General features: G+C 46.3%; 2 protein-coding genes across 3 annotated transcripts; one reads left to right on the plus strand and one right to left on the minus strand.

Annotated features, from left to right (window-relative positions):
• Positions 1-69: 69 nt before the first annotated feature.
• LOC5666899 (tight junction-associated protein 1) lies at positions 70-20,876 on the minus strand. Of its 2 annotated transcripts, XM_061641689.1 has the most exons (5): positions 19,963-20,857; positions 14,688-15,023; positions 6,664-6,747; positions 6,192-6,387; positions 70-3,229 (listed from the first exon to the last, which is right to left on the minus strand). In XM_061641689.1, the coding sequence occupies exons 1-5, from the start codon at positions 19,981-19,983 to the stop codon at positions 3,084-3,086; spliced, it is 783 nt and encodes a 260-aa protein (XP_061497673.1). In that variant the 5' UTR covers positions 19,984-20,857; the 3' UTR covers positions 70-3,083. The 2 variants fall into 2 exon arrangements, with proteins under 2 accessions (XP_061497673.1, XP_061497674.1); XM_061641690.1 differs by lacking the exon at positions 70-3,229 and having other exon boundaries at positions 5,152-6,387; positions 19,963-20,876.
• Positions 20,877-21,771: 895 nt separating this feature from the next.
• On the plus strand, positions 21,772-23,377 carry LOC1270315 (microfibril-associated glycoprotein 4). The gene is made up of 2 exons (XM_308999.5): positions 21,772-23,077; positions 23,162-23,377. The coding sequence occupies exons 1-2, from the start codon at positions 22,101-22,103 to the stop codon at positions 23,292-23,294; spliced, it is 1,110 nt and encodes a 369-aa protein (XP_308999.5). The 5' UTR covers positions 21,772-22,100; the 3' UTR covers positions 23,295-23,377.
• The last annotated feature ends 68 nt before the right edge of the window (positions 23,378-23,445 follow it).

Consider the following 23,445-nt stretch of genomic DNA (forward strand, 5'->3'; position numbering starts at 1 on the left):
GGAGCGGTAAAAGTATTGATTTATCCAGATCCTCCAAACAACGCTGGCAATGCTACTACTCTGTGTGTGTTGTTTTTTTTTCTTTCTACTCTATCCATTCCATTTTTTTGTATCCATTTTTGCAAACTGTAAGCGGGCCTATGAGAGTGGTGCGATGGCGCAGGCTATATATTGCATGCGATGCACGTTTTGCCTCCACGCGGGCGCACGGATCAAACACACCGGGTGGATTTATGGTGGACGAAACGAAACGAACGAAAAACACACACACACCCCGACCCCCGGGTATGGGAGATTGGATGATGGATCCAGCATTTAAAACGGGGCTTTGAGCGGGATCGAAGGGGCGGAAGGGAAGAAAGAGGGGACAAGGTATTTGACGTTCTAAGTTAAGGAAATATATCCTTCTATAAATACACCGCGGCAAAAGCAGTCCGAGGCTTATTCGATCGGTTAACGTTTCGTGTTTTGCTTTCCCTCCCGTTGCTCGTCTCTACTAGTGATGGGTAAAGTTGGCAAAAATCCGGAGTCGACTCCGATCCGACTCCGATAAATTCGGAATCCACTCCGGAAGGTAGGTCCGCGCTGCAATTCCCGGAGTCGCTCGGAATCGTCCGGAATCGCCCGGAGTCGCCCGGAGTCGGAGTCGTCCGGAGTCGTCTGGAGCCGTTCGGAGTCGTTCGGAGTCGTCCGGAGTCGGAGTCGTCCGGAGTTGGAGTTGCCCAGAGTCGTTCGAAGTCGTTCGGAGTCGTCGGAGTCGTCGGAGTCGTTCGGAGTCGTCCGGAGTCGCCCGGAGTCGGAGTCGTTCGGAGTCGTTCGAAGTCGTTCGGAGTCGTTCGGAGTCGTCCGGAGTCGCCCGAAGTCGGAGTCGTCCGGAGTCGTCCAGAGTCGCCCGGAGTCGTCCGGAGTTGTCCGGAGTCGTTCGGAGTCGTTCGGAGTCGTTCGGAGTCGTTCGGAGTCGCCCGTAGTCGGAGTCGCCCGTAGTCTGAGTTGCCCGGAGTCGTTCGGAGTCGTTCGGAGTCGTCGGAGTCGTTCGGAGTCGTCCGGAGTCGTCCGGAGTCGGAGTCGTTCGGAGTCGTTCGGAGTCGTTCGGAGTCGTCCGGAGTCATTTGGAGTCGTTCGGAGTCGTCGAAGTCGTCGGAGTCGTTCGAAGTCGTCCGGAGTCAGAGTCGTTCGGAGTCGGAGTCGTCCGGAGTCGAAGTCGTTCGGAGTCATTCGGAGTCGTTCGGAGTCGGAGTCGTCCGGAGTCGTCCGGAACGACTCTGACTCCGGACGACTCCGACTCCGGACGACTTCGACTCCGGACGACTCCGACTCCGGACGACTCCGGCTCCGGGCGGATCTAGTGGTTCCATTTTGCCGGAATCGGAATCAAACTAACAATAGTCGGAGTTGGATCGGAATCGTGGGTGCGCTCCATACAGCACATCACTAGTCTCTACCCCTCAACGGGATATCGGTTGGACACGCGAAAGACCCCTCCTCCTAGTTTGGGGGCAAAATTGTATAGCTAAGCTGATAGGAAAGGTAATAAGGGAGGCAAGAAGGGGAGGAGAGAAGAAAAAACAAAACTAATATAAATAGGGCCTTAAAGACAACAGTAGGAACAACAGCACAAACACACACACACACACACACACACATAACACGTGGAAAAAAGCACGCGATTCCGGTCCGGAAAACGGTTTTTGAAACTGGCAGGAAACTTTCCCTTCCTTCCTTCCGAACGCCAGTGCACCGAAGAACGCCACCAAGACGCCAACAAGAAGGGGTGCCAGGGTGCCTTTTCGATAGAGGTATCGCCGTTTTGCGTGGACCGATTCAACAGGAAAGGAAAGTGAAACACACACACACACACACACACACACACACACACACAGAGGCGCCCAAGCTGGGTACACTACAGACAGGAACCGATAAATTGGCACACACACACCATCCATTACTCCCTGGTTCCCTTCGTTGGAATGTCGAGCAGTGGCGCCCTGCTAGTAGAACACCTTTTGGGCTCCACCGGGCGGGTGTTTATGGTAATGCTTGGTAGCGTTTTACCGGCCAGCATAAATTAAGCTCACGAGCCTCCCAGCCATTGTGCAGCGGGAGGGGGCTTAGGGTACACTGCACACGAATTTTGCCAACAAACACAGTCACAACGCTCCTTTCCCTTAATGCGTGCTATCGTGCAACAAAGCGGCCCTGTACTTCTGGACCTTAAATAAATAATGTCAATTTAGTGGTACCATTTTCACGACGGGGCATGGCTGACTTGCCCAACGGTGTCGCTGCCACTTTCCGTGCGACAACCTGCAGCGCCACCGTCAAACTGCGTCCCCAACCGGCATGCGATATAAATCCGGAGTGATTGTTGATGACAGTCTAGCTAATAATTTATCCAACCATCTGTGTCTGTGACAGACTCGGCTCTGGGGACGTGCCCGCAACAGGGACGGCGAGTTTGCAAGATCGGCACAAGCTTTTCCTTGCGAGAGCGGTTGTTTACACTTCTACTCCCATCATATTGTTTGAACTCCAAGCACTCCGAGCACTACTACTACTGCTGGCAGCTTGATTATGTTAAGCCGGGAACTGCCGGGCTGCTGCTGCTGCTCGTTCGGAGTTTTGCGGTTTTGCATAATCAACACTGATTACCTTTAAACCGAACCCGAGTTTTGGAAACTTTGGGAAAGTTTTGTGCAAATAGTAACCCCACCAACGGGGTAACACTTACCGGTCCAAAAACACTTCACCACAAACCCGACGATGCGTTCGTCGTATTCATTTCACTTAAAATTGGCTCACATTTAACCTTTTCGGGGCGCTTCGCTTCCTTGTTGTTCGTGCTCCTGTCCAAGCCTGAGCCTGGTTTGATTCGATTAAAATGAAATTATGATAATGGGTAAAAGATATTCGCGCCCGCGAGCGCGCTCTCTCACTCTCTCTCTCTTTGCCGGCGGTAGCCGGTATGCATTTAGCTGTTGAGTCCACGCTCAATGCTGCTAGCCGTTGTTTATCCTTCCGAAACAATGTTGTCGGTGCCGGGCCTCCGTCTGCCGCCATATCGTATCCATAACGGCCCAAACCCATTAGCAGTAATCCCGCGGTTTTGCTTTATTGCCTTTACCCGTGTGGTGCCTGCGTGGTCCTGCGGCATCATTAGAGGACCCAAAAACGAAGGACAAAAAAACCTCACAACCGCATCCGCACGGGTTCGAATGGCACTCGGGGGGAGCTAAGCCAAAAAAACAAAGAAAAAAGGGTTCACATATTTGCATTTTTCATTTCATCTCGAAGGGGACGTGAATGTGCGCGAGCGTTATGATCGTTAGCGGGCGCCTGGAAAACAGTCAGCACTGGGGCACAAAAATGTTCCACCCATTAAGCGCACCTTAGGTCATGGTTAAGTGATTTGCTTGGGTGTCGAACACATCAAAGCAGTACAAGAGTCAGCAAAAGGAAGATGGAGAATTGCAATGTTGAGCGATAGGTGGTGCGATTTTCTCGATGATACAGGGTTGGAAGATGCTGGAAAGCCTGTAAAAAGGATTACGTTTTATCCCGTTTGTTAAAGAAATAGCTTAAGAAATGTTGCTAGATGCACCTGATCTCTCTTGGTTTGAAGTTAAACTAGATGTCAATGTTCCGGTAAGCATTCGACCCAATGGTTATACCCAAAAATGTTAGTTTGCCTAGCGTAACGTGTTGCAATTAGTTGAGTCTATTTGCACCAGAAACCAAGTGTCTAACGAAGATTGATGGTATAAGATACAATGAAGAAGTTAAATGTACAATTGTCAAGGCACTAAATAATAATATAATATTTAAATGAAATTAAATCCTTAGAAGAAATTGAAAAACTAACATATGCATACATCTTAGTCTTAGTGCAAGAGATCTAGATATCATCTATAAGTTAAAAACATGCACTAAGATCCCTAAGGTTCATCCAAATCTCATCAAATTATAGCATCGACTGCATCAAGGATTTTGATATCCAAAATTGAATCCTTCGACGAAAATTAAATAATAACATATGCCTAGATCTCAGTCTTAGTACAAGAAACCTAGATATCATCCATAAGATGAAAACATCCACTAAGATCCGTAATGTTCATCCATATCTCATCAAATTATAACATCGACTGCATCAAGGATTTTGAAATCACCGAATCAGGATCACCTTCTGGTCGCTGTCTGGTCGCATCACCTGTCACCTACCCATATAAAAATATTGCGACATCCTCTTTGATACATACGAAATTTCTTCAATAGAAGCGCTTTTTGGTCATAAATAAATGCATTTATGAACATCAGCAGTGTTGCTACAATGATAAGCTATGACGACACTTTTGGGCATCTTATGAATTCACTGGAGAGGATAAGCTCTAATACAAAAATATCGTCAGAAATTCCAAACGTTGCATCTTTAATGTCCTCCCCTTTTTTTTTTTTTTTTTTGGTTGAGCAGTGTGTGGCAGTTCCAATTTCTTACACGAATGCGTTTTACATTCCAAGCATAGCTGCAGTACGTGAAGAAATCGTGTCTGGGCAATGCGCCAAATTTCAGGAAAAGACAAACTCCAAACTTTTCAATTATTTACACCTGCTGAAAGTCCTGAAATCTACTTGGGTGAAGCCTGCGAGTAAAAGACACCACACATACGAAGAAGTACAAAACTTGGGAACACAAACACACATTTAAACTTAGTATCTATGTTAGTTACACTTTTCTTATACCAACACATGGAATACATTAGCAAACAGCGACGAGGAGTGACCTTTTTTAAAAGGAAACCCTCCACAGCACAGACACAATCTCCGACACCAATTAACGATAGTGCGAGGAAGCCTTACCTACAGCATTAGCACAGCATTATGACACTTAAAAAGCACTTCCCGCAAAGGGGGTAGTCACAGTGCAAACAAATCTTAATCTAACCATCACCAACCACCGACCACTGCAGTACGTAAAGCATGCAGGTAAGTACCACCGACTTACGCGCTAAAACACTAAAAGTAATTACAACCAGAGCGCTACATACTAAAAGTAGAACAGAACAGAACAGTACAAAAAAAACCAAAGGAACTAAAAATCGGGTGTGAAGAAGGTGTGCTTTGTGCATACATTTTCCAACCTGCAAACAGTGCAAACAGCTTGCGTTCTACGTACAACAGCAAGAAAGAAAGAAAAAACCGGTACATCAACTGCATGCATGCAGCGTGCTGCCACGCGCTGTGTACACCTCTCTTGTGGCCAATACTTGGTGGATAGAAGGAACGCGAAAAAACTTTGACGAAACTGGGCGGTTCTTGTATCGCATTCAACGTTAACGGGAAAGTTACTGAGAAAAGAGTAAAGTTTAAGCCTAGTATGGCAAGTGAATGGGGGAAAAAATTGCGCTCGAAACTGGAGCAAAGTTTGCAAAGGTACTAATTAACGTGACGAGGGGGTAATGAGTGCTAGACTATTTTTATCACAATAGATTTGCTTAAAAAAATAGAAAAACGCATCAGCTAACTCTAAAAAAAAGGTATTGAAAAGCTAAAAAGAATAAGCTTTCATGCAGCAGCTTAAAAAGGTCGCGATCGTGGGGCAGTGAAACGGCAAAGCAAAGTGCCAACGGCTGATAATGGAAATTAATGGGCTCGAATGCTGCTGCATAAATAAGAGAAAGAGAAAGAAAGTGAGAGAGAGATAGATAGCTAGATAGATAGAGAGGAAGCCGATATGCACATAAAGTAATATAGTAAAAAAGAAAACTTCCCGTAAAGCACCAATTTCTTCGCTGAAAATGGCGCCGAAAGCAGGAAAAGGCTCGCGGAAAGAGGGAAACATAAATTACAAACTAAAGAGAAAAAACTAACTAATTTATTTTCGTTCTTAAAAAGCCCGTGATGTGTAAGGGAAAGCAAAATAAATACACAATATTGCTCAAACAATCAAGCACAAGTGCATACAAACGCACATACAAAAAAATAAGACTTTTTGAATGCTACAAAGTTGTCCACGGGTGGCTACAAAAATCCACTGGCCATGCAAAAAATAAAAAAGAAGGATATCGACAGCATACAGCAGCGGCAGCGCAGCACTACAAGCACACAGTGAAGGAAACGGCGGCCGACGGGCGGGTGCGTTGGAAGGAGGAAAAAGCTATGCAAACCGCTACACGCCTCCCTCGGCTACTAACACTTACCAAGCCCTCGCATCGAATAGACCATGGCGGTCGGAGGGAAGGGACAGATGGGGGGCGGGCTGTCGGAGGCTGGCAGCACGTGGTACGAGTTGGTGGTGGCCATCCCGACGCCGCTCGTGCTGCCCTCCGAGTCGGAGTGTGAGTTCGTGTCGAGGCGCATGTACGTGGCCACCTTGGACTGAATTTCGATCGGAAGCTGGAAAGGAAAGGACGGAAAGATTGGAAGCAAAAGTCAGTTGTAAAGCATGGCCGCACACAGAAAATAGAGAGAGAGAGAGAGAAGAGTTACATATTCAAAGTAGCAAAATTTGCTACGTTTGTTCACGTCATCCTCCTGTGGGATGAGAAACCGGTCCTCTTTATTATAATTCATGAACCTTGCACCTCACGCGCGTAGATAACATTTCCCGGCAACGATGTGTCGTCCTTGCCGTACAACTTTCTTACAGTCGACATCCCATTTAAAACTTACCGAGGAAAGTTTCGGCGATACAAAGCTGTCCGGCTTGCACTGCAGCAACTGTATCGCCACACTGATGTCGGTTTTGTATCGTTCCTGCAAGAAAGAGAGAGAGAAAGAGACATAGGGAGAGAGAAGATTAAAATTGGAAAAAAATACGATGGATGGAAAAGCACACAATCCTCAGTTTCTATCCGTTCCCGGTGAAGCACTAAGCAATCACGCGAGGCACAGGAGTTCAATCATTCGCAAAGCGCACCATTTCCGGTTGCACTTGAGCCGTCGTGTTGAAGTCATTTGGTGTAGAAAGGAGCAGAGCAGTTCCCCTTCCCCTTTGCAGCATTAGTACGGAAGCATAGCAAAGTGGGAAAAGATTGATTCGTTGCTTTGCCCTGTCTCGCTTTCCCGACCACACACTTCGACGCCCGGAGGTTATTGCCAGTTCTTTGACCTTTTTTTCGTTGCGTTCGTTTGGGGTGGCTTTGGGTAGTGATTTTTATTTTATTTTTTCTACAACTACAGGTAGTCTAACATGTCAAACAGTTCTAACAGTAAAATGTAAAAGTTAGAGAGTGTATTTGTGGATAGTTTATCATCTATTATCAAATAGATCGTTGCATATTTAATAGACATTGATCAATCATTAATTTGTCATTTTAATTATATTGCTTGATACAACATCTAAATTAGAACATCAACTAATACACATAAAGTTATGGACAAACACCTGTTGTTCAAATGTGTCTTTCTGATAAAACTTCACTGTAAATATTGAAGAGTATTCGTTGCAATTGGAAAGGAAAATTCTTGTTGGATCGAGATGAAAATTGCATACTTTCAGGCGGATAGTTGAAAATGCTGTAAAATAATGCAAAATTTGGTCTTTGCAAAGAAAAATATGTGGAAAAATAGTGTAAATGAAATACAGCCAAGATCGCAGGTTTTCAGACGTTGGCCCAATGTTCAAAATAAACAAGGAGTCGACATTATTATTTCGTATTTGCTATCGTATGAAACATAAACCAACTTTATAATTTTTTAAAATGTATCTTAGTTTTGGAGTTCAAATAAAGTTATATATAACTCTGAAGTAACTTTCAAACACGATCAAAATAGGGTCAAGTAGTGCACCCGTCGGTTCCATCCCCACCATCGTAGTACAAAGCATTCCATTATGCTGTTATCCTTACGGCGACACCCACCCATTCGACGATGGATGTGTATTTATACATTTTTTAATTCCTCCCTCCCGACACCGAAAGTGCGGCCAGAAAGTGAGCCATTGATGCCTTAAGAAGCAGAAAAAGAAGAGAAAAAAATCCCTCAAAAGCCCACAAGCAATAAACGGAGCAACAACAAATAATAGATAAGGGAAAAAAAACCCACTCAACCTTACACATGCACACTACCAATCTGCACACATCCATCCATCCGGAGCAGCCACCGGGCCGCCGGTTGCAACGCATTCGGTGAGCAATTTTTCCTCCCTTTATATGCTATTTTTTTTTCTTGCGAGGAAAAACTTACACACCAGCTGCCGCCGGTCTGCCACAATGATGGAGGAAGATTAATGGAAAAAATTATTTCCAACCCCTCGCCGGCGATGGCGCAAAACCATCAAAAGAATGGCAAACAGACCGAGCAAAGCTGGAAGCTGCAGCAAACTACCGCTCACTCGCGCGTCTTAGAAGAATGCTATTCACCCGAGGGTTTCCCTTTTTCGCTCCTTCGTTGCCATTCTTCTGCTCGGATGTGTGTCTCTGGTTGTTGCGTGGTGGAAAAAACGGAAGGCACCGGAGATGGAAAAATTTAATTATATACACAGTGCGGCCGATGGGGGCACCCAAGTGCGCCGGAATTCGAGTCAAGCATCCGTATGCGTTGGGACAGAGAGAGATAGAGAGAGAGAGGGGGATCGAGTGTAGCATTACAGTACATTACGCGTTCTCAGAAGCATAAATGATGGCATCCAGTGAGTGGTGTCTGCGGTGGAAATGGTCGATTGCTGTACAGCACGTAGTTGGGGTTACGGCATGTTTGTTATTGTATTAGAGGGTTCTTGTTAGCTGATGGATGTGCTAGTGGCAAGTGTGTAAGTTTTGTGATGTATTAAACTGCAGCAGGTATGAGTTTTTGCCCACAGAAGCATTATTTTCATATTGATTCCTATTATTCTACACCTTTTTTATAATTGTTTGCTTTTCAATATGCTTTATTTGCTTTTACCTTTTACCAATTCACTGGAATACATTCAGAGAATGAGCACTTTAAAATTCCGCAATGATGCTGTGGTGCAAATTTTCCGGTTGTTTGCATCACAAAACGCAAGCTAGGTGTGACAAAACCCCCCTTTCGTGTTGAAAGCTAATTATGCAGCCATGGTAATGTACCCCCGTCCTGCAATGCTAAATTATGTTAAGTAATGAACTGTAAACGGATGGTTGGTGGAAATAAAACCATAAACCCAATGGCACCATGACCATTGATCCAGCTAATCTCCACCCTTTTGTAGTTGTAACAGGTTGTGCAAACAAACGAGACCCACTTTGCCCGGGATGCTTACCGGTAGTGCCGGCATATCATCGCTGTAACAGATCCTTGCCCGCATCCTTCCCACGACCCATTGTTAGTGCGTGTCTGTGAGAGTGAGAGTGTGTTTGCGTTTGTGCGATCTACCACCATAAGACCTGTCAACTCTAATCGCTCTCACGCTCTACATTTCATAACGACCGTAATGATCTGCTCTCCACGGCACGAGTAGCGAAACAACCGAGCTGAGTGGGTAAGCAGTTGCTCTCGGCAAATCTTGCACAACACCGGCCCCACCGGCATGATTATCCACGCACGAGGGGTACCATCAGCTCACGGGCGTCTAATCCTTTGAGGCAGTCGAGCAAAGTAATAACGCAAAATATAGACTGCGTAATCCATCGAGTGGCCGGGCTGCTCGTTGCTTTGTTTTCCCAGCGCCCACGCTCCAATCAGATTGTATTACAGCTCCAAACGAAATCACCAATCGCTTTCTTTTTTCTCACCCTACGGATGCTAGGAAACGGGACAGTGGATCGCACCAAACCGGAAAGCGGCCCGAAATACATTCGTAAACACGGAAACGGATCATCGCACTGATCCCGAGCGTCCCAAACGTCCCCGGTAGTAATGGAATGAAAAGGCGAAAACTGGAAGGTACATGGTACATGGCAAACATGCCACAACAGTTCAGCTGGCAAACGGAACTGGATTATCACCTACCTACCTACCGACTGGTGGATAGGCACAGGACCGTCGCTGGACTGTGTCGGTGTCGGGTTTTACCGAGTCATTCTTTGCGGCCATGCCTTGCGGTATCTATTCACACCGTCAACGTCAAAGTTTCTTTTGTCGGTGGGCATTTTCTTTCTTTTCTGGGAGGTTTTAGGTAGAGAGGAAATGTCGATGGATGAAGCTTTTAAAAAACCCGAGTTTCTTAATTAATACAAGTTTTTCTTGAGCTCAGTAAAAGGATACTTGTTTGTTCTTGTCAAACAGCTAGACAAAAGCAAAAGGCTCGAAAGTGATTTTAGACAAGAGCAAAGGAAAGAAGCGAAGAAGAAAGTTGAACGAAATATTGAAGAAAAAAATCCTTATTTGTTAGATTAGATTCAAATTTTTAAGTTAGACGATATTTTCTTTTAATTTTTTTTTCAACTTTGACTGCAGCATAAAGGCCGGGGGACATTGCACGCACTCGCTAGTGTAATTTTGATTTTTACTAGCGCATCTGGCGGCAGCTGGTGGAAGATTTTTTTGGTCGTCGGGGTGGAATAGTCGTGCCGGATCTCAAAATTAATTACTTTTTTCACCGGTTTTTTGATGCGAAAACGGTTGAAATACTTGCACAACATATTTATCTATCAATTACAAAGCTTTTTCAGTCCAGTTAAAGTAAAGAACATGGAAAAATAACGTATTTTCTGGAGCGGCTCCAAATTGTTTGGCAAAATGCTTCGGTTAGCCGCCGCCAGATGCTCAAGTGAAATTCGAAATTACCCTTGCGAGTACGATCAATGTAGCCCGGCCTTAAAGCTTATTTTAATGGCAACCCGTGTACTGTCTGCTTAATGGGTTGTGTTTTTTCCCACTCTTTTCCGCCATTTACGACACGGCCTGCTGCTCGCCACAGGAACTTTATTTTGTAGGTCAAGAGGATTTTAAACATGATTCGTCCATTTCATACACGCTGCTTCACGTTTGCTCCGCACATCCGCGTCGAGCAGGCAAAGTGATCATTTTGTTGTAATGATTTGCCACTTTTCACCACTGCTGTCGTATCCATGTCAACGGGCGCTGATCACTGTTGGGGTGTCAGCAAATTTTTTGTGAGTTTGAACAAAACTTTGAAGCGTTTGTTCATGGCTAGAAAGCGCTCAAAAGCCATATAAAACCCTGCGAGAAAATTGACGAGTTGCATTTCCTTCACAGAAATTGCTGACTGCATAATATTTTCCCTTCCGAGCAAAAAAAAAAAAAAACTATGCATATTTGCAAATGGTTTTACAAAATGGTACCGCGATGCTGATGCAAGCGAAAAACGTTCGGGGCATCGGGATTTGTTTGCTCAAGAGATCCTTGTACGCTCCTTTTCTTTCTTGCCATGCACACACCATGTAAACGGTTCGATTTACACGTAACCGGAACGAGCATAGAGCAAACCCCACCCGACGCGGTAAGGTGTGAGCGAACCCTGGAGCAATCCACTTTTCTTTGTCCGGACGGACGAGAAGGACGTTTCCGCTTGCTTGAGCAAATCATCGATACTTACACCGGGGGAGCTACAAGACATGTATCGGTCCCTTCCCATTTATTTATGCTCTTGCACCTCTTCAACGGGGCGAGGGTGCTTTTGCTCGTTACCCGTGTGCGTCCGCGCGGCTCAGCGTGCTACCGGGAAACTTCCGCGCCAGTGATACTGTTGCAAATCGCAGCAGCAGCAGCAGTAACCATATCTGTCACCAGCAACCAGAGATTCTGCTGAACTTCCCCGGCACGTTGATGTAGCATGATGAGGCTCTTGGCCCTTCCCTTCTTCCCAGGTTGGGATGTGGGGTGCTGCCTGCTTTGTTTTTCTTGCTCCAGATTTCCATAGCATGATAGCACATGGGGAAAAAGGTCCAATTTTTCGGCTCACTGAAGCACACGCTCCTTCCCCTCGTTCCCAGCCGCACAAACGCGGGCAAGGTTGACGACACTTATTCTGCCTCACTGAACCATCGGATTGTCGATTCGGTTCGAATTCCCCCGGTTTTATTTCCTCGCGAAGGATCACTAACGAGCGTTCCAGCCTGCTGTGTTTGTGGATTCGATGGATTCGGTGTGATGGAGTGCACCATTTTCCCTTAAGCTATTTGAACCGTATTCCGGCTATTGGCGCTAAAGCACAATAACTGTCCGGCTGTCCGGTAAGTTGACCGGCTGGAAGTAATCACTTTGCTGGGGGGGGGGGGGGGGGGGGGCTGCTGTGGGGGATAAAAGCTGTTGTGACGTTGTTTTATGGCCATTGTAATGGGAATATAATGCCAAACCGCAGATTGTTTCGGTACTGTGCTGTGATGTTAGTAGATCCGAAATAGTATCCAAACCCGGTACGCTCCGCCCCCCCCCCCTCCCCCAGCTGGGAAAATATGTTTCACACATCCTCAGCCTACGCAAACCGAACACACACACACACAACTTTCCAACTTTGTCCTTCCTTTTGTACAATAAATCAATTTTGTACCCTTCCAGGGGGATTGCGTCGCAGCATCCCTTCGCTTAGTTCACCCCTAAAATCGCAAAAAAAGTACATGAGCGACCCCTTTTTTTCCCTTCCTTGTGTCACAGTGGTGGCACCGTGGGACAAAAAGTAAGATGAACTCAACCGCAGCACGGTGCCCTATTTTTGTCCGGGAAAGTATGGAAAATCCACTCATCAAACAGCGCACCATCGACGGCAAAACGCCGGAAAGAGTAAAGTGAAGTGAGGAAAGGAAGCATAAACACACACTCAGTGTAGGGTGGTTTTTGCAAAGGCCGCACCGATACATTTCCTTCATCCGTTTTCAATTCGCTCTCTGTATATCATGGGTGCGCAATCGTGTGCGCAAAATGGGATCAATGCTTCAAGCCCCAATCCAACAGGTAGCGCTTGTATGTGTGTGTGTCTTTGTGTGTGCTTATGCTTCGTTTTTATAATCAATAAAAATCAATACAATAACATCTCTCTCTCTCGCTTCTTCAGGGAACGTTTTGGCACGACCCGGAGCTGTTCGGAGGTTTGGACCGGGCGATGTACTTTTCTGACAGGATGAAGACATTTGGATGTTGTATCTTCAATCGAGCATGTAAGCAGCATTCAATAGGGCGAGCCAGAGTGTATAGTAATGGCAGATAGCTGCTTTCGATGGACCATGGGGTGGGGGTTAAGATGCATTGGCTTTTGTGTTGTAAATAACACGTGTTTAAGCTCCGATAGAGGTCCGAACCTCCACACTTTTCAAGATTCTGAGAGTCCTGTTGGGGTTACATTCACAACCGTAACTCTGTTGGAGCATACTTCTTATTTGTGATGCTTTTGAACAAGTCTATATCTAGAACGCGTGTCTATTTTGTGATGTCTTTGTGGAGAAATGTGGATCTTTGTAACGTCACTCTTCAGTTTGCCTAAAGAGCATACCTTCTTGCCGCTATTCTGAACTTTGATGATGAACCAATTCAATCCAAAACAAAACGTTGAGCATCTCTTGCATTCCAAATCACATTTGAACCTCTCCGAATTAGCTCCAATATCACCGCAATGCTAATTATCTAAAAGCTCATTCTCCTTCCAACGACACCGAGGCCCAGAGGCAAAGATTTGCAACACAACCAGCATAAGCTGAACGCTATAAAGCGTTGCTATACGATTTGCGGAAAATCCAATCACGTGATGGCGCTTATTAACATGCTTCAATTGTTCTCTTTTTTTGTGTTCCCAATCTCCATTTGCATGTACACAGATCTGAGCAGCAGCAGCAGCAGCAGCAGTGTGGATGACATCATCACAATGTCCTTCAATTGCAGCTACGTCCGCTATGTAGCGCACCAGGCGGCGACCAACAGCCCCCGGGTCCCCGAAACCGGGTCAACCCGAGACACATTCATTTTGGGTTGGCGCCCCCGAAAATGTGCTCGCCGCCTAGTGCGCCCCTGTCGGCGTGAGTCATCCACGGTCGTTTTTCATCCACAGCGACCGATTTTCCCGGTTCAAGTTCAAGCGAAGCCGGTGTGTGTGTGTGTGTGAGAGGGAGATTTGAAGTTGTCCGTTCCCTGGACCGACGCCAGTGAATCTCGACAGCAGCAGCAGCAGCAGAAGTAGCAACAGCAACCGATAAATGTGTCGGGTTCTTGCGTTGCTGCTCTGAGGAGGCCAATTCGATTCCATGGTGCTGCTGGCGGCTAAAAGACTACAGCCAATCGATGAGACTCGAGCCCGGCACGAATGTGAGTGAAGCACGAACGGCAAAGATCAAGTGGAAAGGAGGAGCCTAGAATCCGGACATGAACGGTGTTACTAATCGAATCATGTTCCCCTTTTCGATCCGGATCCGGGCAGGATTGAGGTCAGCCCGAACAATCGGCACCCGATGGGGGTGAATTAGCTCGGGTTGCGTTGAGCTGCTCCACGTGATTGTTGCCTTCGAGGCATTTCTGTTCCTGATATAATGCTTTTCAGGGAATTGCTCAGGTACAAAGTGTTACTTTTTTTCGATAAGTAGCATCTAATAATTCATTCCGCAATTGAATTTGGATTATGAGGGCATTAAAGCGTTCGAGATGGTATCGTACAAGCATCTTAAAATGGCGATTAAAGACGCTTGAAGCTATCTAAGACACGATCTGGAATGCTTCGGATGTGGCGATAAGCGGCGAACGTCGCTAATAGTCGTTGGGAGCAGTGCGTTCAATCGCTTCAAAACGTGCTTTATCCATTAAAAAGCAAAGTCCCAACTACACCCAGAAAAACACACAACTATACTCACAATCTCTCGCTTGAGGCTCTGGATGTTGTAGTTGGCCTGCGCCAGCCGTACGCTCAGCGTCGCGACGTCGCTCGTCAGCTGGGCCCGCTCGCCCGAGTTCCGGTCGACCAGCTTCAGCAGCTTGTCCTCCAGGTTTTGGTTCAGCTTCTGGACGCGCTTGTGCGACTCGTACAGCCGCTCGTACTTGTCCTGCCAGGCGATGATGCTGTCCTCCAGCTCGACCTGCCGGTCGCTCTCCTGCAGGCAGGCACTTTCCATCGCCATCAGCTGCGTGTGCTTGTCCGCCAGCGCACTCTTCAGCACCTCGATCTCGGCCGCGAGCTGCACCTCGCAGTTCTGTTCGCAAATGGGAAAGAGTGAATGAGTGAATGAGTGAGAACTTGTTCATCCAGCAGTCACATAATGACGTCGTAATAACGAGGTAAAAATGTCATCACAATTTTTTAGACTCTTTTTTATCCGAGACAAACCACACCACAAGTGAGAAAAATCCTTCAATGATAGTGTACAGTTGAATAAAGGCAGAAAAAAAAACAACACAAAACCCCCGAGATACAGGATTTGCTCATTCACTAACGCAAAAAGCTCAGACAAGGGCAAATGAGTGCTGGGTAGCTTTCAAATGGAACCTCACATTTGCTACCCTTCCCACCGCGCAGTGACCCCAGCTTGCCATCATTTAACATCAAATTGTCGAGACAGAGCAGGGGGAGAAAAAAAACCACACACGCCACTGTGCGGTTGACTCTCGGAAAAACGTCCTTGTTCGGATTGTTTGCACTGCCGCGAATACATGGACGTCATAAAGCCAGGGAGGGACCAGTGTACAAACACAATCCGAGCCGAACAATAATGTTGCATTTACGACGGGTAGGGACGAAGCGAACGTGATGCAAAATGATACAAAAGAACGAAACACACACACACACACACACACAAAAGTCCCCATATCTCTTCACCAAAACCTGGGAGCGAAGGGACCCAGTCAGTCGGTCGGTCGGTCGGTCGGTCGGTGGCTACTGTCTGTCATTCAATCTTTGCAGCAATGCCTACTGGGGGTTTGTTTTGTTTTTTTTTTCCTTCTGTTTTTCATGTTGCTTCCACGTGAGAAAAGTGGTTTGCTGGTGGAAAAACAAGCTGCTGCTGATGCTGCTGCTGTGGCGCAAGATGCGCGTAGTTCTTGCGCTACGCCGAACCGTTTTAAAAAAGGAATCCGACCATCTCTCTACATACAAACCATGCAAAGGTATTCCCCATTCACTGGGTGCACTTTTGACATTTTCGAATTGTATGGTACGGGAGGGGTTTTTATTCTTAGTTTTTGCTGTCTCTTCTGTGGTTTTTGTGAGCGGCTCACAATGATTCTTCGAATGAAAACCTTCCAGACGAGCGCAAATCACGTAGACATTATTATCAAATGCCGACAGAACAGCCTTGCGGGAGAGCAAACCTTTGAAATGAATCGTGCATGTGTGTGCAAAGAATTCATATTCACCGCTGATTAAAAACAAGGGACGACGGGCGTTCTGGAGTGGAGCTCCGGTTAAATCTCGAGAGAGTTAATTTGTATTATGGTTGAAGTAAGGGGGCATGACGTACATTCGATGTGTGCTATGGCAAAATAAAGAAGAGATGTATAAAACCGTCAAAAGAAGGTCACAAAATCCCCGTCCACAGGGAGTTGCCACATGTTAGAAGTGTTTTTAAATAATTCAACACATGTTAAGCCATGCGAAGTAATGTAGTATTTGGGGCATAATTAAATTGAATCATGTTAAATAAGATTATTTTGTCAATTTGAACTTTGCATTTAACGAGTAATGACAATTATAAATTTCATTAGCTCAATAATGAAGCTCGGGATGCTGTTTTCGCCCTTTCTAACATCCCAAAAGTCATTCAACTCAAGTCGTAAGCATCTCTCTAGTCGCCCCCACCCACACACACACGCACCGTTAGAACCTGCTCGTTGCTGCAGCGCTACTGCACTGGCTATAAACAACACCATCAACGCCTCCCAACAGCAGTGCACCGTGCTAGCGGGGAATGATGTCTTGCCAACGTCGCTTAAATTTTATTTATTACCCTTTAATCTAGCGTCAAAACGGTTCCGCTTCCCGTCCGCGACCTCACACACCCACTTTCCACCATAATTTCGCTACAGCCAGCCTGCAGAGGAGCCTGCGGGATGCTCGCTACAACACCGGTGTAAAACAAATACCACAGACTCAGCTGCCAGCCACACACCGTAACAAAGAAACCGAACACTGCGAAGAGACACTGCTCGCGATGTGCGGTTTTTTGCTACCAGCGTTTAGCTTCTCTTTTTTTCTCCCTCTGTTGCTTCTCTTTATCTGTGCTGGCTGCCTGCTGTACAGCGGTGCACAACACAAACTGCGGTCGCCCCGGATCTATGTACAATCTACAGCGAGTGTGCCGGGCGACTGATAAGACGCGGGATGACGCGGTGCCCTCGCGGACAGTGATGGCAGGGACTCGCGCCGTGTGTGTGCCCGGGTGTCGGATTCTCGTGCCACAAACTTTGTGGTGCGCTTGATAGGGGGCAGATAGTTTGCCGGCGGCATCTCGGCAACCTCGGGTTGCCGGTTGTGTGGAATGTGTGGGGGGCTTCGGTTTTTGGGATGGTATGGTGGGCGGGAGGGCTTTCACGGAAAATAATGAACGTATGGGGCGGTTCGCTTCGCCGACCTTTTGTAACGGGCATGGGGGTCGGGTCAGGAGCTATCGCTTCCCGTCTGTAGCGTCACGAGCAAATCATCGACATAACCGACGGACCAAATGGGTTTTCAAGAGGGAAGTTCGTTATTAAAAACGATTACATCACGGTTTTATCCCTGCAAGAACTAAAGTGTTAAGGTGTATGTTTTTAATATCAGGGTTTTTTAATAGAAAAAAATAATTAAAATTAAAATAGTATTTTAATATGATTATTATATCTCATTTATCCCACAGAAACCAATAACAAGCCAAACAAAGAGCTTTCTAATATTCTCCTATAGGAATCCCAATGAGATTAAATCTATTTTCGCAATGGAGACGCCTAGCCTTTGGACCATGAAGTGTAAGTAAAATGTATGTGAATTGTAAATTGTATACTTTAAATGTATACAGTATAAAATATCAATAAAATCGTCAATCCAGCCATCAGAGATCAAAATTGATGAAGCTTCCCTTCTATCATTAAAATCTTAACACGATCCAGCACACGTTTACCGCCAAGTGTCGGCCTCAATCATCAACCAGCCCTGACGAGGTTTGAAAACTTTGTCACCCCTTATTTTCCCGATAACTGAATGTGAAAATGCTTTACCCACGCCATCGCTGACGTGCCTGCGTGCTTGTTTGTATGTGTGTGTGTGTTTCTGTGTGGTAAGGAGCATCATTACCGAGCCCACTGCCGATACGGTGTGGTACGGTCGCAGCGCAGGTAATTGAATTTGCTCATCCTAGAACATCCCTCCCTACCACCCGAACCGCTCGGTGTCCCTCGGAAGGGGCATAAATCGCAACACATCCCTCCTACAGACGGTAAAACATGACGGACGAAACCTGTTGCAAATTAAACTCATCTCCGTTTGCATCTCGAACCGCTGTCGCCATCTCCATTGCCAAACCCAACACAGGCACGGAAAGACGCAATTCGACGAAATGCCATCGTTTCTTGCACAAAGGACCCTGCCCGTACGCTTGTCCCGCTGACAACCAATTACGCTTTCCTGCTAGGTGAAATTAATTAAAAAAAATAAAATTAACGTCCCTTCAAACGGACGGGCCCTGATGAGGATGGACGGAGTGGCGAGAGAGTAAGTATCCCGTAGTGCACTCAATCACACACAGCTACACGGAGACACCCACCCGTGGGCAACCGGATGACGTACGGAATTGGTCGTGCCCCACGAAGGGTACGACGTCATTGCTTGGCGCGCGCTGGTATTGGTGTTGGTTGCGTGTATCCTTCCCCGAACAACGCGCGGAGTGCAGGTATGGGGGCGTTGCAGAAATTGCATTGCGAAGGGGGGGGGGGGAGGGGGCGGGGGGCACCATTAAGTTGCATCAGCGTAATCACGTCACATTAGAGGCGCACGGATATGGTTTGTGCAGCAACTGGGTGCCTTTGAAATTGAGTTTCACTCGCACGAGCCCCCTGCATCGACATACGGGAGCTTTACGTCACTCAGAAAGAAGTAGATCTTGTGCGGGATGGTTCTTATCGCTCAGTGGATAGCATAGAAGATCTACAATTTAAAATTGTATTTAAATGTCTCATTTTTTAGGTGCTTTCTGTTTTGAGAACTTAATCAGTCTCAGAAAGCAAAGAATCAAATAGAATCTCCAACATCAAACCGCCTGGGACCGAAAGATATCAACCCATCATACACACAAAACACCTGCAAAACGTGTCCTTCCTATCGCTCACACACTGTTGCATAGAAACTTGGCAGAAAGGTCGTCAAACACGACTGGAAGGTAATATGGCAGTACCTTCCCTTCGTTCGTAATAAAAACGTCCACAATTAGACCACAACCACCGACCCCCCCGCTTGCGTCACCCTTAAAACGCCTTCACGGCGTTGCAGTTATTGTTGTTTTGGCAGAGTTTCACCGTTCGTCTAAGCAGGCCGGGACCGGGAGCGGTTGCTTACTTTCGTTTTGACAGGCGAAAATGGTCACGTAGTAAATAAAAGCAGCAAACAAAAATGAAACATGAAACAACCCCTCTTTATTTCTCACTTTCTCTCTTTTTCTCTCTGTCTCGAGGGAATAGAGACATTTAAAATTCTGCACCCGAGAGCGTTCATCCCTTTTATGAGGGATGTTTTTTTTCCCCGGTTTTTTGCTACACTCTTGTCTCGAACGGTTTGTTGTGGGTTTGTTGCTGCCATCGGGAGGACGGGACGGGACATTGGACGTTGTTGGTTGGAAGGTCAAAATTCCCGTTTTATTACTGCAGAGCCTTTTTCCAAACACTACCACAACGATGCTCCAATATAACCACACAGTCACACACACACACATACACACGCAGATGCTCTTTTTCACACATCGTAGACGAGCGCGCTCGCTCTCGCACTCTCTCTCTCTCTCTCGCTCTTGATTAACCTTCCTCGAAACAATCGGAAAACCATCAAACGGGAAGTCAAAAAGGACACGCGGAAGACAAAAGGGCAAAGCGTTGGCAAGGATGGCACACTAAGGGGTGAATTTTCTTCCCAACACAACTCTCCCACCGAGAAACGGGAATGCGTCGTAATACCTGCTCACTGTTGGACGACATGTTGGGCCGAAGGCTGTACGCGGAGGGGGGTTTGATTTACGCCGTTGCGTACGGCAGCCAGCCACCCCTGCGGCCACCACTATGCGGAGGAGGTTGCTTAATGCACGGGAAGCACTACACGGACACGTTCGGCACGGCGCTGTATTTGCATTACGCCCTTTAGAAAATTGCACCAAACTTGCTACACTCCACTCCAAGCACACATTTACACGCGAGCGAACTCGAACTCAAACAGACAAATAATGCACACAAAAAAAAACACTCTCCTCAGGCGGCACACGATGGCCGACGGAAGATAAGCCGTAACCCGCAACAATGTTTTGCGCAACACAATTGTCGGGAGCGGGCAGGTTGTGTTGGGGCAGTTGCGATGATTTTTTACCGAACCGAACCTGCGCTTAATACTTTCAGGGTGTTTTCTTTTTCTATTTATGCGAATTCTGTGCGAAACGATGTTACTTCTTTTGCGTTTCCGTGTTCCCCGTATCGCCACCGGACGCACAGCTGTAGCAAAAGGGCAAAGGGCAATGGGCACGGGACTACGAAACTATACAACCCCTGCTGGCACCGACGGTTGAAAGTGGTAATTTCTTTATTTTCTTTCTCCACTGTTTGTTTGCCACTCCACCCACCCAGAATTGCACTTTTTCCACTGTACACATACACATGCACACACATATGCACACACAGAGGAGCGCGCGCGCGTGGTCGCGTACGCCAAATGGAGACGCTAGGCAGCGGCACCGACCGAACCGACACGAATGACAGCACCGCTGGAAAACACGGCGCTTTTGCGTTTGGAAAACGGAGTTTTCCTGCTTTGAAGGGATGCGTGTGAGAGAGTGTAGGCCTTTTGCTCTCTTCCGCGTGCGCGCACTCTCTCTCTCTCTCTCTCTCTCTCTGTCGTGCGCGCTATCGCAATGGTGGATGGTTGATGCGTACATTTGTGGTGACAGTTTATGAAAGAAACATTAATTTAATTTGAAAAATCATATGTCAAATAAGGAAGGCAAATTATGGACTGTTGTTTGTATATTTTATTATTTTTTAAGGTATAGATATGAGTACGATTATGAAAATGTTAATAATAATTCGAAAGCCTTTTGCTCAGCAGCAACCAACATGAATAGAAAAATAAGCAGTGCCAATGGCTAGCATAAATGTGAAAAATCATCATTATAGGGTTTTCCTGGTGTTTTCCTAGCTGTGGGACACTTTATTGACTCTTTTTTCGGTGAAATGAACTTAATGTAACGGGAATTGGACTCTATACTATAGCACTCTTGTTGGACAAATCCAATAGGAATTTCCAAGAAACCTGTCCAAAAAGGGTGCCATAGAGTCCAATTACCATCATATGAAGTTCACTTCCCATAAGAAAGAATCAAGGAAGTATTCCACAACTATGAGAAACCCTGGAAAACCCTGTATAGTTGGAAAAGGCTTAGATGCTTCAAATTCATACGAATATTTAAAAATATATTTTATAGCATTAGAAAACCGATTGCTGGAATCGGACCAGGCACCACTCACTGTGCAATTTCAAACTGAAACATTTCGGAAACATTTCAACGACTGAAAACAAACCGCGCCTGCGTTTCAAATTAAACACTTGTCTTATAAGATTTATTGTTTTCTCATTCACAAAGAATCATTCTTTTTTTTATAGGATTTTTTAGATTGAATTTTGAACTTTAAATTAAAATGTGAATTCACTTCTGATTATAAATTTTTAAAACATTATACAGATAAATTTAATTGGATTAAACTTAACAGCACGAGAGATTCACAAAATTGCATTATAAACAGGTTTTTCTACAGCGTGTGTCATAAATTATTGACGTTAAGCGTCGTTAAAAAGAAGCAAATACATGCTGCTGCATCAGTACTCTACTCTACAGAACAAACGAACCATAAACGTATTGCGTGTTTCACATATGTTTTATCACATCTCACCAAAACCCATACCATTGCCGTGCGGTTAATCCCAAAAGGATGCGGTTTTTTGTTGTTGTTTGATTGCGTCGTCGCTCCACTCTTTCGTATATAAGCGACACTTCCACACGCTCTGTAAGTAAGTTTCATTGTGAAGTGTTGTCGGAAGCGGGTGCAAAAAAATGCGAACCAAATTATCGCTTTTTCTGCTGTGCTACTGCCACACTGCTCTGGCCACAGTGAGCGTCGCAGAAAATGCATCCGTTCCAGCAACGGCACCGTCCGGATTTGGCTTCGAAATGTTGCTGGCAAAGTTGGCCTCCCTCGAGTACCATTTCATCGAGAAGCAGCTACAGTCCGAGGAAAGGATCACCACTCTAAGCACGCGCATCGATAGTCTCGTAAAGTCGGTGGAAAACTTAGCCTGGATTGCGCAGCAAACCGCCACAACGGTCACGCTGCTCGGGCTGAGCGACCAGCACGCGCAGCAAAACTTTACCGTCCTGCAGCGCGATGTTACCGAGCTGCTGGCCAAACAGCACCATCTCGTAACGAGCGAACAGCTTGGCGAGTATTTGCTGAAGCGTAACGCAACCTGCAGCATGGCGCCCGCTTTGCCACCCTGCGGTGATAAGCAGTCGGCGGTGTATCCGTCCTGCGGCAAGGTCCCGTTCGCAGCGTCCGGCGTGTACCAGATACGGCCCGAGTATCCCTTCAAGGAACCGATCACGGTGCGGTGCGACCAGGAGTACGAGTCGGGCGGGTGGGTTGTGATTCAGCAGCGGTTCGACGGTTCGGTCAACTTCTACCGGGCCTGGGACGAGTACTACGAAGGGTTCGGCAATCTGAACGGCGAGTTTTGGCTGGGCCTGGGGCACATCCATCAGCTAACCGAGTCGGCACCGCACGAGCTGGCGATCCTGCTGGAGGATTTCGAGGGCAACCGGACGGTGGCCCGGTACGAGCGGTTTGCGATCGGCAATGTGGGCCAAAAGTTTGCGCTGCTCGTTATTGACGGCTACAGCGGTACGGCCGGCGATTCGTTGAGCGATTTGAAGGGGATGCCCTTTACGACGAAAGATGCGGACCGAGATGCATCGAATGAGAACTGTGCGGTCACGTACACTGGCGCATGGTGGTATAGAGCCTGCCATCAAAGGTGAGTTTAATGAGCCTTCGTTTAATTCCTGTTGGCTTTATTGATTGTTGGTTTTATTTGCTCTTTTTTTTTGTTTAATTGCAGCAACTTGAACGGAAAGTATTTGCGCGGTGAAACGAAAGAGTTCGCCACGAGCATGGTTTGGAAATCGTTCCGTGGGTACCATTACTCGCTCAAGTCGTCGAAGATGATGATAAGACCGAAATTAATGACGTGATATGAATGTTTATTTAAAATAAAAGTCAATTGGCAAACTCTCAGAAAATATAAAAAAAATATATAAAACTGAATAAAAAAATACATTCATTCAAAAAATTACAGTCAATTAATGTTATTCAAACAAATTTCACTTAAAAGAAAAAAATTAG

This window comes from Anopheles gambiae, chromosome 2 (assembly GCF_943734735.2).
Source record: "Anopheles gambiae chromosome 2, idAnoGambNW_F1_1, whole genome shotgun sequence".
In the NCBI taxonomy this organism is placed as follows: Eukaryota; Metazoa; Arthropoda; class Insecta; order Diptera; family Culicidae; genus Anopheles; species Anopheles gambiae.

What these genes read in the sequence shown, in the direction of transcription:
- LOC5666899 (XM_061641689.1), bottom strand. Translation starts at nt 19,983, where the DNA reads ATGTCGTCCAACAGTGAGCAG. An exon ending in TGTCGTCCAACAGTGAGCAG is followed by an intron (nt 15,024 to 19,962) that starts GTATTACGACGC and finishes ATTTGCGAACAG; the next exon opens with AACTGCGAGGTGCAGCTCGC. An exon ending in TATCGCCGAAACTTTCCTCG is followed by an intron (nt 6,388 to 6,663) that starts GTAAGTTTTAAA and finishes TTTCCTTTCCAG; the next exon opens with CTTCCGATCGAAATTCAGTC.
- LOC1270315 (XM_308999.5), top strand. Translation starts at nt 22,101, where the DNA reads ATGCGAACCAAATTATCGCTTTTTCTGCTGTGCTACTGCCACACTGCT. An exon ending in TATAGAGCCTGCCATCAAAG is followed by an intron (nt 23,078 to 23,161) that starts GTGAGTTTAATG and finishes GTTTAATTGCAG; the next exon opens with CAACTTGAACGGAAAGTATT.